Below are 22,294 nucleotides of genomic sequence, written 5' to 3'. Positions count from 1 at the left end.
AGAAAAATATGGAATCTTACAAAATCATGTCAACTTCTAATATCCCACGTACAACTGTGTTATTCGGTAGCTGAACGAGGTTCGGTAATCGTTAGCAGACTCAGGTTCAGAATTCGGGGTTAAATCCCCCGGGTTCAATCCGGGGAAATATCCCCCAGCTTAATCCGGGAGTAGGAGAGAGAATGGAAAATAATATCTTTCAGCATATTCAAAACCCGGGGTAAGTATTTTGGAATTAATGATAGAAAACTAAAATCAATGTCTAATAATAAGAAATATTCCATATTATAAAGTTTTTTTTGGATACAGTGATAAACAGAAAACTCTGGAATAGTAAGACCCATTCTCTAAATTAGTAAAGGAATTGAGTCTTTGCCACAAACTCTGATTTTCTAATTCCTATATCTTTGCAACCCAATGTCCTAGACCTTAGACATTTCAAACTATGAATTCTATTAGACCAATCAATCTAAGTTTGAAATATCAAAGATTTACACCATCAGGCTGCAAAGATATAGGAATTATAGAATTTGAGTTTGTGATAAATACTCAATTCCTTTAGAAGTACATATTTAGAAAAACTATTCGCTTTGTAACAGTTAAATATTGCTACGATTTCGTCTTCCCAGTCCAATGTTTTTTGTTTATCACTGTAGCTAAATAGCGCAGCATTTTCTTTTTTCATTTATTTAACAATAAATCACAAAGTTATAATTTTCTATTTTCAGAAAAACTTGAATTTCCATAAAAAGTTTCTGTAGCAAGTTATTTTTAAATTCTTATCCTACCATTACTAGAATCATAGCGTATTCTATTAATATTCTAGAGCTTATTAAAATAAAATTTATTCTAAATATATTTTCAAAGGATTCTTTTTAGAAATTTATATGATTGAACAACTATTCAATCCGTTTGAATTTCTTGTAACAAATTAAGTTTTTACATTTTCAGAAATGATTAAAATTTGAATTTAATCTAGCTTTTGATTTTCGGAGACTAATTCTGCCAGACAATTCATCAAATTCTACCAGACAATTCATCAAATTCTGTCAGACAATTCATCAAATTCTGCCAGACAATTCATCAAATTCTGCCAGACAATTCATCAAATTCTGCCAGACAATTCATCAAATTCGTCTAAAAAACCTGGAAAATTATTTAATTGGAAATCTTAAGATATTTTAGTTTTTTTTATTTATGAATTTTTTCCCAACTGCAATGTTTTATGTGTTAAACCTTTTAGATTTGTAAAATTTTGACAAGAAAATATAGTTCTCCTGCGTCCGGAAATAATTTGAAATATTTTACTGGGCACATACATTTTACTTTACAATAATATGACCTCAAATTCAAATAAAATTCACGTTGAATTGACATCTTAAATGTTTTCGATCATACACCCCGGACTAACCAGAGTGAAAGGCATTCGGTTTCTTCTATTTGAAATCGAAATCATATGCGTTTTGGTTTATAGTTAAACAATCTTTAAACTTACAAATTTGTTTGTTTTATACTTTTCATTAAAAACAAAAAAAACATAAGAAAAAAGGCAAATTTTTATGTTTAATAGGTTAAATTCAGATTGAAAGTCACATCTTTCTGGAATATTGACAGAACCGTTAAACCCACGTGATCTCCTCGTATTGAGGAGCCATTGTGAATTTTCTAATTTACTAATCGTGAGCGTAAACAAAACTAGAGCAGCTATGAGGTCATGAAGTTGTACCGGTAAAATGTTGCATAGATCATACCTTCTTCAAATCGATTGAAATGTGATAAACAACCCTTGCAGATGCCTAAAGGTGTTTACTTTTAAAATAAAAACGTTTTTCCCTGCAGATTGGTTTCTTTTTTAGAAGGAATAATTTGAAGAACTAATAGCAGGCTTTTTAAACGATTCTTTACAAAATTATAAATCAAGCAGAATCTCTTCAAATAATTATATTAAAATGATTCCCGAGTCTTTTCAAAGTCTTATTCATTTTGGGTAACCCTGCATTTAAAGGGACTGTAAACGCAATTTCAAGAGATCATCCGCTGACAGAGTGGCATATCCGATTCTGTTAAAGTATAAATTAGATTTCGAGGTTTATGTTTTTTAAAAACTGATTAATTTCATTTGAGGTTTCTCTATAAAACTGAATTGCGCATTCTTGCTTTAGAAAGATCAGAAATTATGAGAATTAAAAACTTTTTTATCCACCACATTATTGATAAGATTTTGGTTGTAAATCGGCCATTTCTCTCTTTTAACAGTCCCTTTATTGCATAGGTAGGGATGGACGGTTCCCACATTGCAACACAGATCGATACTCTCAAATCTGAAGAATTGGTTGAAAAGAAATCTGTTAATTTACAGAATACTCCCAACATGAGAGTTTATCAAAGGATGGAGGTAGAGTAACTGATTTCCTGCCGCAAACTCTGATTTTCTCATCTTAATATCCTTTAAACCCGATGTCGTAGATCTTTGATATTTTATATGAAATAGTCTAAGTTTGAATCAACCAAGGTTTGCAACATCAGGTTGCAGAGATAACGGGATTAAAAATTTTGAGTTTGCATGAAGAACTTCTTCACAATTGTTCAAATATTTTCAAAAAAACTTTTTTTTTATAAAAATTAACATTTTTTAAAACTGACTTGATGAACTTGATGTTCAGGAACTGACTTGATGAGCTTGATAAACTTCAGGAACTGACTTGATGAACTTGATGTTCAGGAACTGACTTAATGGAAATGATGTTCAGAAACTGACTTGATGAACTTAATGTTTAGGAACTGACTTGATGAAGTTCATGTTTAGGAACTGAATTGATGAACTTGATGTTTAGGAACTGACTTGATGAACTTGATGTTCAGTAACTGACTTGATGAACTTGATGTTGAGGAACTGACTTGATGAACTTGATGTCCAGGAACTGACTTGATGAACTTGATGTTCAGGAACTGACTTAATGGACATGATGTTCAGGAATTGACTTGATGAACTTAATGTTTAGGAACTGACTTGACGAAGTTCATGTTTAGGAACTGAATTGATGAACTAAATGTTAAGGAACTGACTTTATGAACTTAATGTTTAGGAACTGACTTGATGGACTTGATGTTTAGGAACTGACTTGATGAACTTGATGTTCAGGAACTGACTTGATGAACTTGATGTTCAGGAACTGACTTGATGAAGTTTAGGAACTGATTTAATGAAGTTTAGGAACTGACTTGATGAAGTTTAGGAATTGACTTTATGGACTTGATGTTCAGGAACTGACTTGATGAACTTGATGTTTAGGAACTGACTTGATGAACTTGATGTTCAGGAACTGACTTTATGAATTTGATGTTCAGGAACTGATGACCCGAATGCAGGATCTGAGTACTGGTGTCCCTGTGAAAACTGTCAAATCTTTTATGACCAAAATTCCGAGTGTGTTTACAGGTAACCATTCAAGTTAGAGGTCTAATTTCTTTATAAATAAGCAGGCCTTGAACAGACTAGGGACATGCATCACACTCCCATATCATAACTCTAAGGACAAAATAAGCAGGCCTTGAACAGTTGGACTAGGGACATGCATCACACTCCCATATCATAACTCTAAGGACAAAATAAGCAGGCCTTGAACAGTTGGACTAGGGACATGCATCACACTCCCATATCATAACTCTAAGGACAAAATAAGCAGGCCTTGAACAGTTGGACTAGGGACATGCGTCACACTCCCATATCATAACTCTAAGGACAAAAAATAGCCCAATCGGAATAGGGTTTAGAGTTTGAGGTGTTTAATAATCAGTTCTTGAAATATATAAATTTTGAATTTTAAAAACAATATTACATTTTCCAAATCGTTCAGGACAAGATATAATTTGCTGGATTATGAAAAATGTTTCTGTGTCTGATCAAGTGGAGGCTCATCATCTAGCGAATATGCTTGCATCACATGGATACTTTTTCCCGATAGGTAAAAACTATTTTTAAAATTTTGATTTAAGTTTTATTTATTTTATAATTCAGCGCTTAAATTATGAATTCTGTTAACTATAGTGAAAACCATAGAATTTTTCCGGGTGGTTCCATGGGGAAAATTATAGGCAGAGGTATGCCGAATATTTTTTTATTTATTTTATAATTCAGCGCTTAAATTATGAATTCATGAAAACTAATTATAACATTTTTATTTCGGTTCGCAGTGCTTTACAGGTTTTGAATAAAAATTAATTTTATTTTTATTTAAATTGAAAACAATTCTAGAAATATTTTATTTGTTTTTAAAAAATCTTGGAACCAAGGTGCTTTTATATAGAGTTAATTTCACATCATGCAGTGAGAACCAGAAAATTCTGGAACAGGAAGACGACTTTGAGACTCAATAGTCCAAATAAACATCAGACACAACAATTGTGTAAACATATTCATTTAACGAAAAAACTGATTTAATAAGTTACTGATGAACTAATTTCTTTGTAACAACATCAAAATTCAAATATCTGTTTAGATGATCATATTCTTTCTGTGAAACCCGACAATAGTTCTCTGTACAGGTAATACATACACAAAGCAGTATGGTACAGTTCTGAGATGGTGCAGTACATGATAACTTCAAAGAGTACATTTCCCACGATTTTGCTTCATTTAAAGATTATTGTCCACAATTTTTATGTGACTGATTCCGATATCAAATATCTAATATGTGTTAGAGCAAATATCTTCCTAATAAATCTTCATTTTCAATATATTAAGAAAATATAGTTTTAGGATTCTATATAGGAACATAACGTTCTTTAAGATTGTTGTTTTAATCTCAAATTAGCCTTTAGTTAAGAGTTTTAAAGGTTCCCTTTAAACTTTTATCTTATTCAAAATAAGAGAGATATCGAAAGATATCTTTGTTTTTCTAGGAAATTAATCCTGTTCAGCTTTCCTATCTTTGCCTTCTTAATTAGCATTTTTTTAAGATCAATAATATCACCAATTTTTGCTCCGAATTTTGGAATGCGCAATGGAGACAATTTATAAGAACAAGGAGGGGAGGGGGGGNTAATTTTTTTAAACGTTTGCATTTTCGAAATGTTGTATTCTTTGCATTCCTGGTGACTATGAGTGTAAGCCTGAGGAAAAAGTAATCCGTAAAAAGGTTAAATATGGGATATTTATGAAACTAACCTTTTTAGCTTAGCGTACTCTTAAATTCTGACATTTCTGTAACAACATCTATTTTTGAATATTTTAAATTTTAAAACCCTGGAAAGTACGAAATTGCGGATAAAGTAATTAAATGAAATTATTGTATTGATAAAAGGATATAATATTCACTAATAAAAGTGTAGTTTAAAGATAAACCTTCAATAAAACAATGAGAGTTATGCACTGATGGCAGAATCAAACTTATATCATGACTTGACACTATTCGAAAATATCTGAAATATGCCCAGAGCTGGGAACTTTAGAATGGTGGATATCGAGATCAGTGCTTGATCCTCTCTTTTTCTTTATCTCGAGACTAACCTAATCTTGTACTTGTATCCTAAAAAGTGTATAAAATCAACCAATCAGAGTCGCGTATCAGAAGCCGGGAAATTTGAAATTTTGCGCGCCATTTAAGATTAATATACAGAAACGGAAGGGACTCTCTAATTCTGAAAAACATGTTTTTGATTTATCTGTACGTTATTTCCAAAAAAGAGTGGATTAAGCAAGAAATCAAAAGTGTCCACATTGGATATTAAGCAGTCGGGATTAAAGTTCCCAGCTCTGAAGATTTTGGTATTCTGATTTATTAGAAAAGAACACGTTTACAGGAGGAGGGAACAACACAGCGCTTAGTTCAAAATAAGACGACCGTTAAAAATCTTTTTTTTCCCTCCAATTAAGAATAATCTGTTTTAAAACTAAACCAAGGATTTCAGTCACGTGATATGGTACAGTGGAACCTATAAAACTGTGAAATAGGAAGACGACATTTAAGCAACCTTTTGTGTATTTTAAGCTGTTAAAAAGCCAATAGTTTGACCGATAGGTTGAAAATGAACTTATACTACGTGAAATGGGTCTGTGTACACTGTACAACTTGAATCTAATAGTCGTCTTCATCTTTTACAGTTGTATGAGCCGCACTGTAGATCGGCTCAATTTCTCCCCCATTAACTAACCCGTGATAACAAATTGATATTTAGGTTTCAGACTCGATATTTCTGGCCCTCCAACTGCTGGGCTCCGGAGAATACAGACTATGCCGTCTATCTCTGCAAGAGAACCATGCAGCACAAGGTCTTTATCATCAAAGTTATCTTGATTATCATGATTATCATATCTTTTTCATCATCTGTATCATCAAAGTTATCTTGATCATCATAAGTATCATATCTTATTCATCATCTTTATCATCAAAGTTATCTTGATTATCATGATTACTATATCTTTTTCATCATCTTTATCATCTTGATTATCTTGATCGACATGATCATCTTGATCATCTTGATCATCTTGATCATCCTGATCATCTTAATCATCTTGAAAATCAGGATTATCTTGATAATCAGGATTAACTTGATCATCTTGATCATACTGATAAACATAATTAACTTGATCGATCTTTATCATCTACATTATCGTGATCATCTTGATCACCTTGGTCATCTTCAGAATCTTAATCATCTTGAAAATCAGGATTATCTTGATAATCAGGATTCACTTGATTATTTTGATCATCTTGATAATATTGATAAACATAATTAACTTGATCATCTTAAAAATTTTGATCTTCTTAAAAATGTTGATCATCTTTATCATTATTGATCATCTTAATCATTATTGATCATTTTGATTATCATCATTATTTGATCATTTTGATTATCTTTATTATCTTGATAATCTTGATTATTACATCAATTAGAGCATCTTGATTATCATTTTTATCTTAATAATCTTGATCATGTTATAATCTTAATAATCTTGATCCTCTAGATTATCTTCATTTTTTGATTATCTTGATCAAAATTATAAGTGATTTTTTTTGATCATTTTTCTTCATTTTCAATCTTGATACATTCATTAACTTTATCATCTGACATCCACAACATTTTCATCCGTATAAAACATCTAGCTTTATAGAAAGCTGCACTTCTCCCCCCCCCCCTCTTATTCTCTGTGCCTTGTATAGTGTTAAGCAATCTGGAATTATGTCTATAAAAGTGAATTCACTTTTTCGGAAAATTCAATAATGAAATATTTTCAAATTTTATAAATTTAAAATGTAAAAATCTAAATCTTGTACATTCTATGTTTTGGACTCTCTCAGTCGAATATATTGAATAGTTATAATTCAGGTTTTTCCCACGAAAATATCTACAGTTCTCTAACTAGTTCTGAAACTTTTCATGTTTTGCAAAAAAAGAATAATAAAAGTGATTATTAACATATAATTTTTTGAAATTAGTTTTATCACAATTTACAAAAAATATGTATACTTCAACCCTTTTAATAATTATCTAAGCATAAGTAAAGAAATTTTCGTTTTTTATTTGAAAATTTACCAAGTCCGCCCACGGTTCTTTGACTTTAAACTTTTTGCAACAAAATAATACAGGTTAAAAGTTTCTTCTTAATACACCAAATAAAATTGGAATTATATACTGACTTAATTTAATCGTCTTTGTTTATTTGTGAAAACAGTTTTAGAAGGATCCCAGTTACAACACTCTTTGTCATAAACCTTTTCAAATCAAATGACGAAAAGAAGCCGTCTCTTAATTTCCATGATTATTTGGAACCATTTTACTGGGTTTGTCATCAGTTCTGTCATAAAAGTTCTGATGATCTGATGTCAATAATTTATGCTAATCCATCCTCAACTATGCTTCAGTGGGTACTGAGCCCACGATTTAAAAGCTTCGGCTCGGGTCAAAATTCCTTCAAACCCCACTCTTAGACCCAACTCGGACTCGACTTACGTTGTTAGGCCTGAGCTGAAAAGTTTAGAATGTAATATCCTCAATCCCGATCTGTTAATTAATCAGAGCTGAAAACTTTAGAATGGTGGATATCGGGATTAATGCTTAATCCTCTCTTTTTCTTAATCTCCAGATTTAATATTGCTTGTTCTCCTCTCATTTTTAATCTCCATATTAATTATCCGATCTGGATTAAGGATATCCCATTCAAAAGTTTTCAGCTCTGGAGATTAAATTCAAGAGGACAACAAGCAATATTTAATCTGGAGATTAAGAAAAAGAGTGGATTAAGCATTAATCCCGATATCCAACATTCAAAAGTTCCCAGAGCTGAAAACTTTTGAATGGGATATCCTTAATCCTGATCGGATAATTAATCTGGAGATTAAAAATGAGAGGAGAACAAGCAATATTTAATCTGGAGATTAAGAAAAAGAGTGGATTAAGCATTAATCCCGATATCCACCATTCTAAAGTTTTCAGCTGAGTTCTGATTTTAGAAAATTAGATCCAACTTAATTCCAAAAGCCCATGCCATAAATAAGGCCCAACGACAGCTTAGACCTGAGTCGTATTTTCTTGAATTTTTTAAATCGCGGGCTTTGCAGTGATCTGCAGTAAACTGACCGAAGAAACAGTAGAGTTCAGTAAAGATTGACTCTTTTAAAATAGTCATTTTAAATTACAATTACAGTCCATAAATAGGAATATCTGATGACGGTGGTTTTCATGTTTATGTGCGTCAAACTTTATTCAGAATAAATTCACTTCAACATCTTCAATTTTAGAATTTAAAGAATTCAAAATTAAATTGAATTAAATTAAACTTCAGCCCTCCTTGGGGAGGGTAGGAAGGCCAACCACATCAATCTCTAGTCCGAACCACATTCTTCTCATTTTCTCGTCCGAACCACATTCTTCTCATTTTCTCGTCCGAACCACCTCGAAATCCTCGTCCTTTCAATATTATTTTTTTAAAGTGTCTAATCCTTTCATATAAAACTATTTTTTAAGATCAAGCCACGTTAGGGCATAAATGAAATATCAAATTTTTGTTCAAAGTAAAAAGTTTCAATTGAATTAAAGATTTCAAGTTTAATGTCCTTAAATATGTACACCTTTTTTACGCGCATTTTCAGATATTCCTGGTGTAGAATGCCGCACATAATTCCAATTGTTTATAGAACTTTAATCTTTTTTGTTAACTATAGTGAAAACCATAGAATTTTTCCGGGTGGTTCCATGGGGAAAATTATAGGCAGAGGTATGCCGAATATTTTTTTATTTATTTTATATCACGAAGGTTAGCCTTTATGGAGGCAGAAGAGATTTAAGTTTTACCTAACGAATGTTTGACATCATTCTCGTGGATTTGAAGATTCCAACATCTCAAAATCCTCGGAAAACTTTATTCTAGTCATGTTTTGTGCCCTAACGTCGCCATATTTTTAAAAATTTTTGAAAGGACGAGGATTTCGAGGTGGTTCAGACGAGAAAATGAGGAGAATGTGGTTCTGAATAGAGATGTGGTTGGCCTTCCTCCCCTCCCTTTGGGTTTTCTATGAATTACGATGAAATTTTTAGTTTGTTAATAGCCTCCATCCCGCAATTTACTCACAAGCATAGAGTTGCGGCAACGCGCTCATAATATTTTGTACATGCCTGTTGAAATTGATCTTCTCTTTTACCAGAACTAACACAGTCTACCTATCTGATTTAAAATAATTTAAAATCGAATCGCTTGCAAAACTGCGTTATTTTTGGCAAAGATTGAATTTCTCCTTACCTTCAAAAACATTTTTAGAGAAGATCAACAGCATGCAGAAATGTACTGCAAAAAATATTACATTTTAGCAGGAAATCGCAATAAATCACAGTCTTTAACAAAAATTAAACAACTATTGCCCCAGTGTGCTAGAATAACTACTCATATTACCAAAAACAAATAGGATTAATATGTTTAGGTTATAATAGTTGCTATAACGACGTCTTTAAAATCTTAAATTAACGCTGCATTTTTCTAAAATAAGCATTTAAAAGTAAAGACATTTTCCTGGAGGATATAAGGGGAATAGGGGTGCGGCTAAGGAAGCGCTACAGGTTAGCGCGTTGCCGCAACTCTATGTTTGTGAGTAAATTGCAGGGATTATAAGCGTTATTTCAATTTTCCCTCCATTTACATGTCCGATTTACAACGGTACCTCATAAAGCTCTGTCTGATCAAGTATGAATTAGATATCCATGTTTAACACTGGTCATTTTCAACTGTGTATTGCGCATTTCTACTTCAGGAATACAATGAATGAATCAATAAAATTAAACACTTTTATACCTAGAAAACGACATTATCTTCAACATACTTGATCATATAAAACTTTTAAGGGTACCGTTGTAAATCGGACATGGTACGCTGTAAAGGGAGTTTAAGGGTACCGTTGTAAATCGGACATGGCACTCTATGTAAAGGGAGTTTCACTTGAAAAACCTAGTATGGAGATTTTAAAACTAAAAACTGATAAGTAATGATAATAATAAAAGAAAAAAGGTAGTTTGTCTTGAAATTCCAATGCATATATTCTAAATTTTGATTCTTTTTTCTCGTTTAATGGTAAAAATCCAAGTTTATTCTTTTAATTCTAATATTCGTTAAAGCTCTTTTTCTATATTCTATATTTTTACATTTTGGCGTGAAAGATTCCCCTAGTTTCTCATTATTATAGAAAGTTCCCCTGGAAAGAATTGCACTGAAGTCTATTTAAAATACAGGGTGTCCCACATTGTATTAGGTAGGAACTAATCAGAACATTTCAAAAGAATGAATTAGTTTTAAAAAATTATTGAGGCTAAAATAAAAAATGTCTCGCAAAAAATACTAGGTTTTTCGAGTCTTATGGGCGTATTTTGGCGTTAAAGCTTGGAGATAATCCAATATGATATGGGACGCTCTGTATATCCCTGCACCTGCTCTCGGGTTTTTAGAGTTGATTGATTGATTTGGGTGAGAGGGTTAGTCTGACCAAGAGAAAGATTAAGTATACCCACAAAGGATAAAAACATAACGACGACCTGAAACTCGGTGAATTACTGTCTTGAATTAAGTATCAAAATACAGTGGTCGTCGTATATATCAATACACTGAAGATGACTTTCGATTTCAAATTTTGATTTCTACTGAGCTTTCAAACAGCATAATTAAACATAAACTGTCATTAACAGCTTCTTTGTAAATTGAAAAAAAGATTGTTAGAAAACAAACCTAAAATAGAAAATTCATGTCTTGATTGTATTGATATAATCATTGGATATAATAATTAATATAATATATTAAACTGTTTTTGCAATAATAAAATCTGGTCCACAGCTGAAGGGAATATACAGGAATGAAAATACAGAATACAATCTTTTTTTAAGTCTCATCTTTTATAGGTCACCCTGTATATATCATGAATTTATATTAGAAAACTTGAAAACCAAGTTTAGAAAACAATAGAATTGCTTCTGCTCCATCTTTATTGAGTTAACTATAGTTACCATCTAGCAAACTAATCAGCAAGCTAACCAAGCTAAACAACTAAATAGCAAACTAACCAGAATGTAAACTAACTAATACAGCCAAGCTAAGTTAAAATCTATCAAACATAGGATCCTGTTAAAACAATTTGGAAACATCGGTAAACCTGCGAGAATGTTTTCAGCTGGGTTCAAAAATTCTAAATTGGGTTGATTGACTTTTATAGGGAAAGTTTAGATTTCAGCGTTTTCCCTATACATAACTCAATTTAGAATCCTTAATCTTGTCTAAGAACATTCTTGTGGTTCTCCTGAGTACTTCAATCAATATTTCAGGCAAATCGGCCAAGGGGTCCATGTGCTATGATCGGCAATCCAATCAGACAATCAGAAAAACAGAAATTACGACTTTATTTATGTAGATACACGGAACTTCTCCGTGTTCTAGACGAGATTAGAGCTGACGGGTTACGAGGCTGAGAACCGGCCTGGCGAGGTTCAGATATAACTTCTCTATATCCTAGACGAGGCTAGAGCTGGAAGATTACGAGGCTGAGAACCTGGCGAGGTTCAGATATAACTTCCTAGACGAGGCTAGAGCTGGCGGATTACGATGCTGAGAACCTGGCGAGGTTCAGATATAACTTCTCTATATCCTAGACGAGGCTAGAGCTGGAAGATTACGAGGCTGAGAACCTGGCGAGGTTCAGATATAACTTCTCTATATATTATAGACGAGGCTAGAGCTGGAAGATTACGAGGCTGAGAACCTGGCGAGGTTCAGATATAACTTCTCTATATCCTAGACGAGGCTAGAGCTGGCGGATTACGAGGCTGAGAACCTGGCGAGGTTCAGATATAACTTCTCTTTATCCTAGACGAGGCTAAAGCTGGCGGATTACGAGGCTGAGAACCTGGCGAGGTTCAGATATAACTTCTCTATATCCTAGACAAGGCTAGAGCTGGCGGATTACGAGGCTGAGAACCTGGCGAGGTTACAGAAAATGTTCACGAGAAAATGGGAATTTATCTTTATGCAAGCTGAAGCACAATCAAAGGTTGGTTTCATATCTTGTATATCAAGCAAAGTGTATAAAACAAATTAAGTTTCAACAATTTCCTAAAATTGTTTTCTCGCTTAAAATACTGAAAATGTTACACCCCCCCCCCCTTGAAATAACCCTTAGTTACGCCTAAAACTTTTGAACAATAAAGTTTGATGTAGAAAGAATATTAATGTTTCTGGGACAAAATCCCGTTAAAAGTTAGAGTTTCCCATTAGGCTGTAAAGCTCTGCTCTGGTTTAAACATTAAATTGATAAACTGAACCTTAAACCATACCCAAGCTTTAACCTAGGAGATAACATACTAACCTACTCCCTACTCCTCCCTTCTCTCTACTCCCTACAAACTGTTTGTTTAGATTGATAAGAAGCGAGAGAAGCATGAAAGAAAAATTTTAGACTCTCAGGTAGTATTTATTGTAATGTCCGATCGTTGGACCGAAATTTTGAAATTAAAACAGTTGTTTTCATCTATACAACTGTGGAAAAGAAAAAGGAAGGTTGGAATCAAGTTATGGTTTTAAACATGAACCACAGGAATTGTACACTGTGCTTGTGCAGTGTGCACAGACCAATTTCCCTTTATAAGTCGATTTTTAAGCTTGTTAACTTCAATTACACATATATAATATTAGGCTTTTAGAGCGCTTCACGCCCATTTTCTTTTTCAACTTTTAACTGTGGCTTTATCTGTGAGCATCTTCTCTTTGTACAGTATAAAACAAAAACAAAAAAAAGTATGCGGATTTCATAATATTTTTTCGTGCCTTTTCAAAATTTTACAAAAATAAAAAACTTTTAAACACTAATTTTTGAAATTTTGATAATTCTTAAACCTTCCCTGGGGTCACGTGAGGTCCCACAAATACTTTGGCCTGATCGGTTCAGCCGTTTTGACGTTTATTGGATACATGGTTCTCATTTAAATTGAAAGATGTATGCCCGAGCCTGAACCGATCGTAGAATCTAAAATGTTTTTTTTCTAAACATTTTTACCTGGTCTGTTAGTAAAAGAAAAACTGAGTATTAAAGGTGTATTCGCCTAAAAATAAAAGGGGGAAGTGTATAATCCGTTTTAATCCAGTGTTTCTGTAAAGAAAAATAAACGTAAATTTTTCTCCACAACTCAAAAATGCTGGGTTTTTTTACTAGTGGAGCCATCTGGACTGTCATTTGCTAAAAGGTATCTTTACAACCTGATGTTAAATTTTGATATTTCAAACTATGAATCGTGCTAAATCAAACAGTCAAAGCTTTTTTTTAAATCAAAGGTTTACACAATCAGTTTGTAAAGATAGTAATTAGAAAAATAGATTTTGATGCAAGTAATCAGTTCCTTTGTCCACAAAAAAACATCTAAATTTCCCTCTTCTCATTAAAATATCATCACGGTTTCTTAACTCATAAAGCTTCTAGAATTACAAAACATAATTTTGCTGATGGAAGAGGATGAGAGAAACAAAATAGAATTTACTTATTATGTAAATTGAATTATTTTCTTATTTTGAATATTTTCTTCCTAGTGTTTTTATTAGAACTTAGCATCATTACAATTATTAAGTTCAGTAAATTTAGATTTTATCTTCACTAGAAAATAAAAGCAATTCGTGGCCACTTATTGAAAAAAATGAATTTAGGAGCGTGGGTTTTGGGACCTGCACAGACCCCCACCAGGCCAGATAAATACTACAGAATTAGATATGAAGGTTATTTATTTATTGAAGCATTTATTCTATTATCTAGTCAAGCATTCATTTTTTTATCTATATTTTTCAGCTATTTACTTTATTCATTTTTTCATTTTCTGTTATCTTTTCATGCAATAATTCTGCTATATATTCAATATTCATTCCATTATTCTGCTATTCATTTATGCATTTTTTCTGTCATCTATTTATGCATTCATTCATCAGTTATATATCAATACATTAATTTTTGTATAGATTTATGCATTCATTCAGCCCTCGATTTAAGCATTCATTTTGTTATCCATTCATGAATAACTTGCTACAACATACCTTCATAATTCATTAATTTATTTGCTTGTGAATATATTCATTTATTCATTTTAAAATCTATTTTAGTTTATCTACATTCCAATATTGTTTCTTTCTTATATTTGTTAGATTCATTACTGTTAAAAGATTTGTTTGAAAATTCTTCATTAAGATAGTTTTTTTAATCCTTTTAAAAAAATTATAGAGGTTTGAAAATAAAACAACGATTTGGTTTTTTGCGAGTGATCTCCTCATAGAAGTTATTAAACCATAATTCAATTACAATGTTTTTATTTTTTATGGGAGAAAATGTGCTTTAAATATCACAAAATGTGTTTTCTGAACATTTCAAGATAATCTGAAGTTCCCATAGTTCTCGTGAATGTAAATAAACAAAATTAAATTATTTTAATATTTTTAGATTAAATTTTTTTCTTTGATGTGCTTTTCTGATTCTACGAACTGTTAATTGTCTCAGATACAATTTATTTTCATATTTTTTTTCTTAGAAAAATGTATGGTTCAATTCTCCAGTTTAATATTTTTTTATTTTTTTCTAAAGTTTATTTTTCATGCACAAAATTTTGATGTAATTTAAGTTTTATAGATTAAAATATGCATAGTATTGACATTAGCTATTCATCTAATCATTAATTTTAATCTGATTATAAATCAATCAATCAATCAACTAATCATTTATTTATAATTTAATTTCTTTTTCTTTCTTTCTTCAATTCTTTAATCTTATCTCAGAATCATAGATTATCGTCTTAATCTTATAAACCCCTTTAAGAACCATTATTTTGTACTGTTTTGTACTATTTTGTACTATTTTGTACTATTTTGTACTAAACTAATACATTTGTTAAAAGTAAAACAAAATTTTTTTAAACCTTAAAATCTAAATAAAAGGATTAATAAGAACCTAAGCAGAGCATAACAAAGTACACAGACTACAAAAAGTACACATAGTACACAAAAAGTACACATAGTACACAGAGTACACAAAGTACACAAAGTACACAAAGTACACAAAGTACACAAAGTACAAAAAGCACACAAAGCACACATAGGACACAAAGTTCACAAAGTACAAAGTGTACTCAAAGCCCACAGAGTAGACAAAATAATTATACTACACAAAGTACATAGACCACGCAAAGTACACAGAGTATACAAAGTACACAGAGTATACAAAGTACACAGAGTATACAAAGTACACAGAGTATACAAAGTAGACAAAGTTCACAAGGAAAGGAATTCTCTATAAGAATTTTAGCTTCTAAAGGTTTCTAGCCTGGACTTCAGAAGAATTGCCGTGATATTTTCTTTGTTTCCTGTAGCTTGTTTGCTACATCGACTCAACAATTCTTGTAATTTCACCCAAACTAATTTTTTCTTTATTATAAATTATCAGAGAGCTTTCTTAAAGATTTGGAAGCAGATACATTAATATATCTATATATTTCTAATTAAATCTGAATGTATCTATATATTTCTGATTGAATCTGAATATATCTATATATTTCTGATAAAATCTGAATATATCTATATATTTCTGATGAAATCTGAATATGTCTATATATTTCTGATGAAATCTGAATATATCTATATATTTCTGATGAAATCTGAATATATATATATTTTTCTGATGAAATCTGAATATATCTATATATTTCTGATGAAATCTGAATATATCTATATATTTCTGATTGAATCTGAATATATATCTATTTATTTCTGACTAAATCTGAATATATCTATATATTTCTGATTTAATCTAAATATATCTATATGTTTCTGATGAAATCTGAATATATAGATATATTTCTGATGAAATCTGAATGAATCTGAATATATCTGAATATATCTGAATATATCTGAATATGTCTGAATATATCTGAATATATCTTAATATATATTAACTAGCAGAAGTGCCCGGCGTTGCCGTGGAATTTTTTAAAATCGAATTTTGAAAAAAATTAGATTTTTGATGAAAAAAATTATTTTTTTAGCCTATGGTACTCTCAGGATACCCATTGACCCTAAAAAAATTTCAGCCCAATCTGTCCAGCCCTTTGGCCAGTTATAGCTAACATATATACAAAGATATAAGCAATTAGAGCTTTATTATATAGACTAACTTATAGTATCTACTATAGTATATTTACTTGCAAATAATCTATAGTTATCATATAGTTATTATATAGACTGACTTATAGTCTCTACTATAGAATATTTACTTGCAAATAATCTATGTTCTCCACGTAAATATATTAATGTATAATATTGCATTCAAACTTTATTCCGTAGAATATACTGTAAATCAATCATATATCAAAACATATCTGAATTTATCGAAACATATCTAAATAATGTCCCACGAAAGATGACAGTTGGTGAATAATTTAAAATTTCTTCTTCCATAATATGTCAAGTTGTTTGTTACCAAAGAGAATAATAATTAATATTTTTTGGCATCCATATTATAGTAAAATTGATTTCTAAGTAAAATATATTTTATAGTCTCTACTATAGTACGGTATATTTACATATATTTACGTAAATACATTAATGTGTAATATTGCATTCAAGCTTTATCCCGTAAATATGCATAGAATAAACTGTCAATCAATCATATATCTAACTAAATATATCTGATTTTATCTGAATATACAGGGTGTCCCACGAAAGATGACAGTTGGTAAATAATTTAAAATTTCTTCTTCCATAATATGTCAAGTTGTTTGTTACCAAAGAGAATAATAATAAATATTTTATGGCATCCATATTTTAGTAAAATTGATTTCTAAGTAAAATATGTTTGAGTAAAGTTTTTTTAAACTAAATAAACTGCAAAAAGTCTTAAATATCTGATACAGCATATGGAAGAAGACATTCAAAACTATTCACCAACTGTCATGTTTCGTGGGACACCCTGTATCTAAACATATTTGAATATGTCTGAAGATATCTAAATATATTTGAATACATTCATTCAGATATATTTAAATATATCTGGATGTATATGAATTTATCTTCATATATATGAATATATCTGAATATATCTGAATTTATATGAATATATATGAATATATTTGAATATATATGAAGAAATATGTTATGAATTTATTTTAATATATCTGAATATATCTCAAAATATATGAAAGGTTAAGAGGTTAATCTATTAACGTTTTCTCTGCATTTTTAAACGAAGAATCCCTTGAAATACCGGGAACACTCCCTTTAAACGAAGAATCCCTTGAAATACCGGGAACACTCCCTTTAAACGAAGAATCCCTTGAAACACCGGGAACACTCCCTTTAATTCTCTCTCTCTCTATGTTTAGGTGATACTCCGTCTGAACCATATATTTGGAATATGCGAGGAGGAGGCCGAGGGAGGAGATTGCAACAATAATAAATCATTTCATAATAAATCATCATAATATCCATCTTTAATACGGGAATTGTCATAAAAAGGTCAATTTTTTGTAATTCGAAAGACTTGTTCAAATTTGTAATTATCTGGGGAAATAACATATACAATAATCATATACAATGGCGTGTGAAATGAACTTCTGCAATTTGTAATTTTCGAGTAAATGTTTCACATCGGAACCCTTTTAATCTTTATCACTTAAAATTATATTTTAAGAAGCCCTAACCCTAGTTTAGGTTTGTATTCTCTGTGTCTGGAAAACCTTAGTTTTTTCCAAGTTGATAAACTAACTTTATATTAACCTCGATTTTCCATTAGTTGATTGAACGCCATGAAACGCTGAGACCAGGGGGGAGGGCAGAAGTCCTCAATTTGTAATCACCGCCACCCAAACGTGTTTTGCGGCATGGGTGCTCGTCAATTTGTAAAATCTTTTTTTCTGAGATTTTTTATCTAATTAACAGAGGTCAATATGGTCTTATTTCTAAGAAATAAACGATTTAATGGTAACATTTTTATTTCTGATTACAAATTAAGGTGGGGGAGATTACAAATTGAGGAGCGCGCATGTCGCAAATTGAGAACTTCTGCTTACCCCCCCCCCCCGCCTGAGACCCTTCATCCAACGTTATAGGGAACAAAAATTATCGTTTTAGTCAATTAATTTTTTTTTAAATAGAAACAAAAACATTTATTTTGCAAATAATAGAACAAAATTTCCGGCCACAGTCTCTCATACTTCTAAAGCCCCCCCCCCCCCCACCCTCCGAAGGAAGTAGCGATGGTAGCTCTTTTTCAGAGTGAGGGGGGAGGAGTCACGGAACTATTAAAAATGAACCAAATGTACTTTTTAAACAGGCAAAAGAATAAAGTTTATAAGCTTTACGACCTTTAATTTGCAATTTTTCTCATGAAATTTTAGCAAATATCATTTAATTATGGTTTTTTGAGTTAATGTTTCAAGAACTACAAACAAATTTTTTATATCTTGTTTTAGGGGGAATTCAAATTTAAGATTGAAAATTATTTTTTGCCATTTAAAAGGAGTTTTTCCGTTTTTAATATTTTATTTGTTTTAAGTAAAAAGTGAAATTGGCAAATCCAAAAGATGCATTTGACATATTTATTACTGGGGTTTAGCTTATCATGAGATTAAGTACTGACAAACCAAGATGTGCACGCAAAATTCAAGCTATATTTTGCCAATTACTCATTTTGCACTTAAACTAGAAAATACCGCGTTTCATATTAAAAAATTTAAATTTCTAGGGCTACAAAAAAGAATAAGTGAGTTTGTGAGGTAAACCCTAAGGCAAAGGCGCTTTAAATTCGAGGCTGTCTAACAATTTGATAACTGACTTCCAGAATTGTCTTTATCTAAGGTTGCAATATCTCCGGGTAGGATCCTGAGACAAGACTGGAGAATCTGAGAAGAATTAGGAATAGAGAACTATCCAGAGGAGAACGAAGAACCGTCAAGTAAATTCAACTTTTTGAAAAACTAATCAATTAAAAAATTTAATATTTTTCATGCATAGATTTCTTAAAATAATAAAGATTTAAATAATTTGACAAATAAAAAATAAAGAAAAATATGGGGAAAACTGTGAATTTGGGGGTTTCCCTCTTTTTGCAATCCGGCAGCTCAAAAAATTGAGTTCTTGCCACAAAATCTGATTTTTTAATCATTATATCTTAGAAGCCTGATGGTGTAAACCTTGACATTTCAAACTTAGATTTTTTGATCTAACATAATTAATAGTTTCTTTGAAACTAAAGTGTTCTTGGAGACTTTACAATTTTCTAACATTATACTTATACTTATATACTTATATGGACATTTCAGAAAACGTCCACAATCGTCAGGTACTTTAATTAAAGTTGATATTATGATCTTTATTAAAGTTAATATTAAGATCTTCATTAAAGTTAATATTATGATCTTTATTACAGTTAATATTATGATCTTTATTAAAGTTAATATTATGATCTTTATTAAAATTAATATTCTGATCTTTATTAAAGTTAATTTTATGATCTTTATTGAAGTTAATATTTTGATCTTTATTAAAGTTAATATTATGATCTTTATTAAAGTTAATATTATGATCTTTATTAAAGTTAATATTATGATCTTTATTAAAGTTAATATTATGATCTTTATTAAAGTTAATTTTATAATCTTTATTAGAGTTAATATTATGATCTTTAATAAACTTTAAAAGGGTCATTAACGGAATAACTAATGATAATCGATAAACCTTTGTATTTATATCACGGTTGTGTTTGTTTAATAAGTGTAAGTACGAGGTGTGAATGTGATCAATAAGTTTCGCTAAAAAAACAAGGGGTACTTGTAGAAGTCTCAGTCCTGTAGTTTTTTTTAAAGTTCACTTTAGTTATACAGGATTATTTTTCAGATCAGTTGATGTTAATTAGATCTTTATTGCAATGTTAGTGGCGTTCTACTAAAATTAATCAGCTTAGTTCGCCACAACAAAATATTTTCAGAATGGTCTCAAACTTGATCCATCAGATTCTGTTTTAGACCCTTTAAGAGTGATCTAAAGAAAAAAGAGATTGAGTATTGAATTCATTGAATGTATGAAAGACTTTTGAGGATTTATTATTATTAAACAAAACTTCTGGGGGATTTTATATTTATATGGTTTTGATTTACATATATAAGATCCATAATCAATGTAATTCCTTTGTTCCTATGTCAGAGACTTTGGGACAAAGGAATTGAGTCTTTGCCACAAACTCTGAATTTATAATCGTTATATCTTTAGAACCCAATGCCGTAAATCTTTGATATTTCAAACTTATATTATTTGATCTAACAGAATTCATAGTTTGAAATATCTAAGGTCTACGACATTGGAATCCAAAGATATAGGGTTTAGAAAAGCAGAGTTTGCGGCAAAGACTCAATTCCTTTAATCTGAAAATCTTTGTCATTTTTAAATTTTGCTTTACAACTTTGTTTACTATGTAAAATCATGTATCAGGCTGTCTGGCTAACATACTTCTTGAACCCATGCTAATACGGTTTGAACAATTTGCAATATTTATGTTTTTGGGTCTTGTTCGTCTTTTCCCCCCCGGACATGTCATAATTTTTAAAATATTCATTTTTCCCTTCTTGATCATAAAATTGTTTTAAATGCGTTCTGAATCATGTTTATGGGTTCTGCTTGGTTTTTGTATCGTCTTAAAAAAGAATTTTTTGGTAACCGAGCCTCCAAAGTGTCCCCTTTCTTTGGTAAATATTCCAAATACTCCTTTGCTGTGACAACGAAGCTAATCCACCTTCAGGAGAACACTCCTTACATCACAACAACAATCTGCTTGGCGCGAACCTTGCCTAAAATGTATCCTGCACAGATATAGTGAACTTTAAAAAGAATTTGGGGCTGAGACTTCTTTAAGTACCCCTAAGAAAATTTTAGCGAAACTTCTTGATCACAGGAATATTAATAAATTTATGAAAATGTATATTTTGTTAGATTAAGTAAATGCGGGGAAACGTATATAGAATTCTTCCAACAATACCAACAGTATGATGCTTTACTCTGCCAACAGGTAGATATACAGGGTTACCCACAAAGGATGAGAATGTAAAGACGACCTGTAACTATCTAAATACGATGATTCCAAGCTTAAATCAAGCTTTTTGCCTTGTATATAGTCTGCTTTTGGCTTGTTTAATGATTAGGCAAAGGAAGAAACAGGTTTACAGTTTTAAATTGAATTGTGAAAATAAGAGAACAGACAGTTTAAACTTCGTACAGTCATCTTTAAAGTCTCATATTTTGTGGGTAACCCTGTACACAGAATAGATATAATACTAATAGATAAACAAGATAAATTAGATAAAATAGATATCCCTGTATTTAGGAAAGTATAAACCCCTGTATTTAGGAAAGTATGAGTATCTGTATTTAGGACAATATTAGCACTCATATTTAGGAAAGTATGAGTCCCTGTATTTAGGAAAGTATGAGTCCCTGTATTTAGGAAAGTATATATCCCTGTATTTAGGAAAGTATGAGTCTCTGTATTTAGGAAAGTATTAGCCCCCGTATTTAGGAAAGTGTGAGTCACTGTAGTTAGGAAAGTATAAACCCCTGTATTTTGGACAATATTAGCCCTCATATTTAGGAAAGTATGAGTCCCTGTATTTAGGAAAGTATATATCCCTGTATTTAGGAAAGTAAATATCCCTGTATTTAGGAGATATGAGTCCCTGTATTTGGAAAAGTATAAACCCCTGTATTTAGAAAAGTATGAGTCCCTGTAGTTAGGAAAGTATAAAGCCCTGTATT

General features: G+C 31.0%; 1 protein-coding gene across 1 annotated transcript in view; it reads left to right on the top strand.

Annotated features, from left to right (window-relative positions):
* LOC111706597 (regulator of G-protein signaling 7) overlaps positions 1–22,294 on the top strand; it is a 31,829-nt gene continuing 9,535 nt past the window's right edge. Inside the window, exons 1-12 of the mRNA XM_023479510.1 lie at positions 1–220; positions 2,273–2,395; positions 3,349–3,439; positions 3,858–3,965; positions 4,500–4,545; positions 6,178–6,271; positions 12,414–12,521; positions 12,887–12,934; positions 14,165–14,233; positions 17,875–17,925; positions 19,369–19,445; positions 21,476–21,551. Coding sequence (XP_023335278.1) covers positions 2,279–2,395; positions 3,349–3,439; positions 3,858–3,965; positions 4,500–4,545; positions 6,178–6,271; positions 12,414–12,521; positions 12,887–12,934; positions 14,165–14,233; positions 17,875–17,925; positions 19,369–19,445; positions 21,476–21,551 — 885 coding nt within the window. The 5' untranslated portion in view covers positions 1–220; positions 2,273–2,278. The remainder of the gene's footprint in view (positions 221–2,272; positions 2,396–3,348; positions 3,440–3,857; positions 3,966–4,499; positions 4,546–6,177; positions 6,272–12,413; positions 12,522–12,886; positions 12,935–14,164; positions 14,234–17,874; positions 17,926–19,368; positions 19,446–21,475; positions 21,552–22,294) is intronic.

This window comes from Eurytemora carolleeae, unplaced genomic scaffold (assembly GCF_000591075.1).
Source record: "Eurytemora carolleeae unplaced genomic scaffold, Eaff_2.0 scaffold740, whole genome shotgun sequence".
Classification (NCBI taxonomy): Eukaryota; Metazoa; Arthropoda; class Copepoda; order Calanoida; family Temoridae; genus Eurytemora; species Eurytemora carolleeae.
The sequence above is the reverse complement of the archived record's forward strand: the minus strand, read 5'-3'. Positions and strand labels throughout refer to the sequence as shown.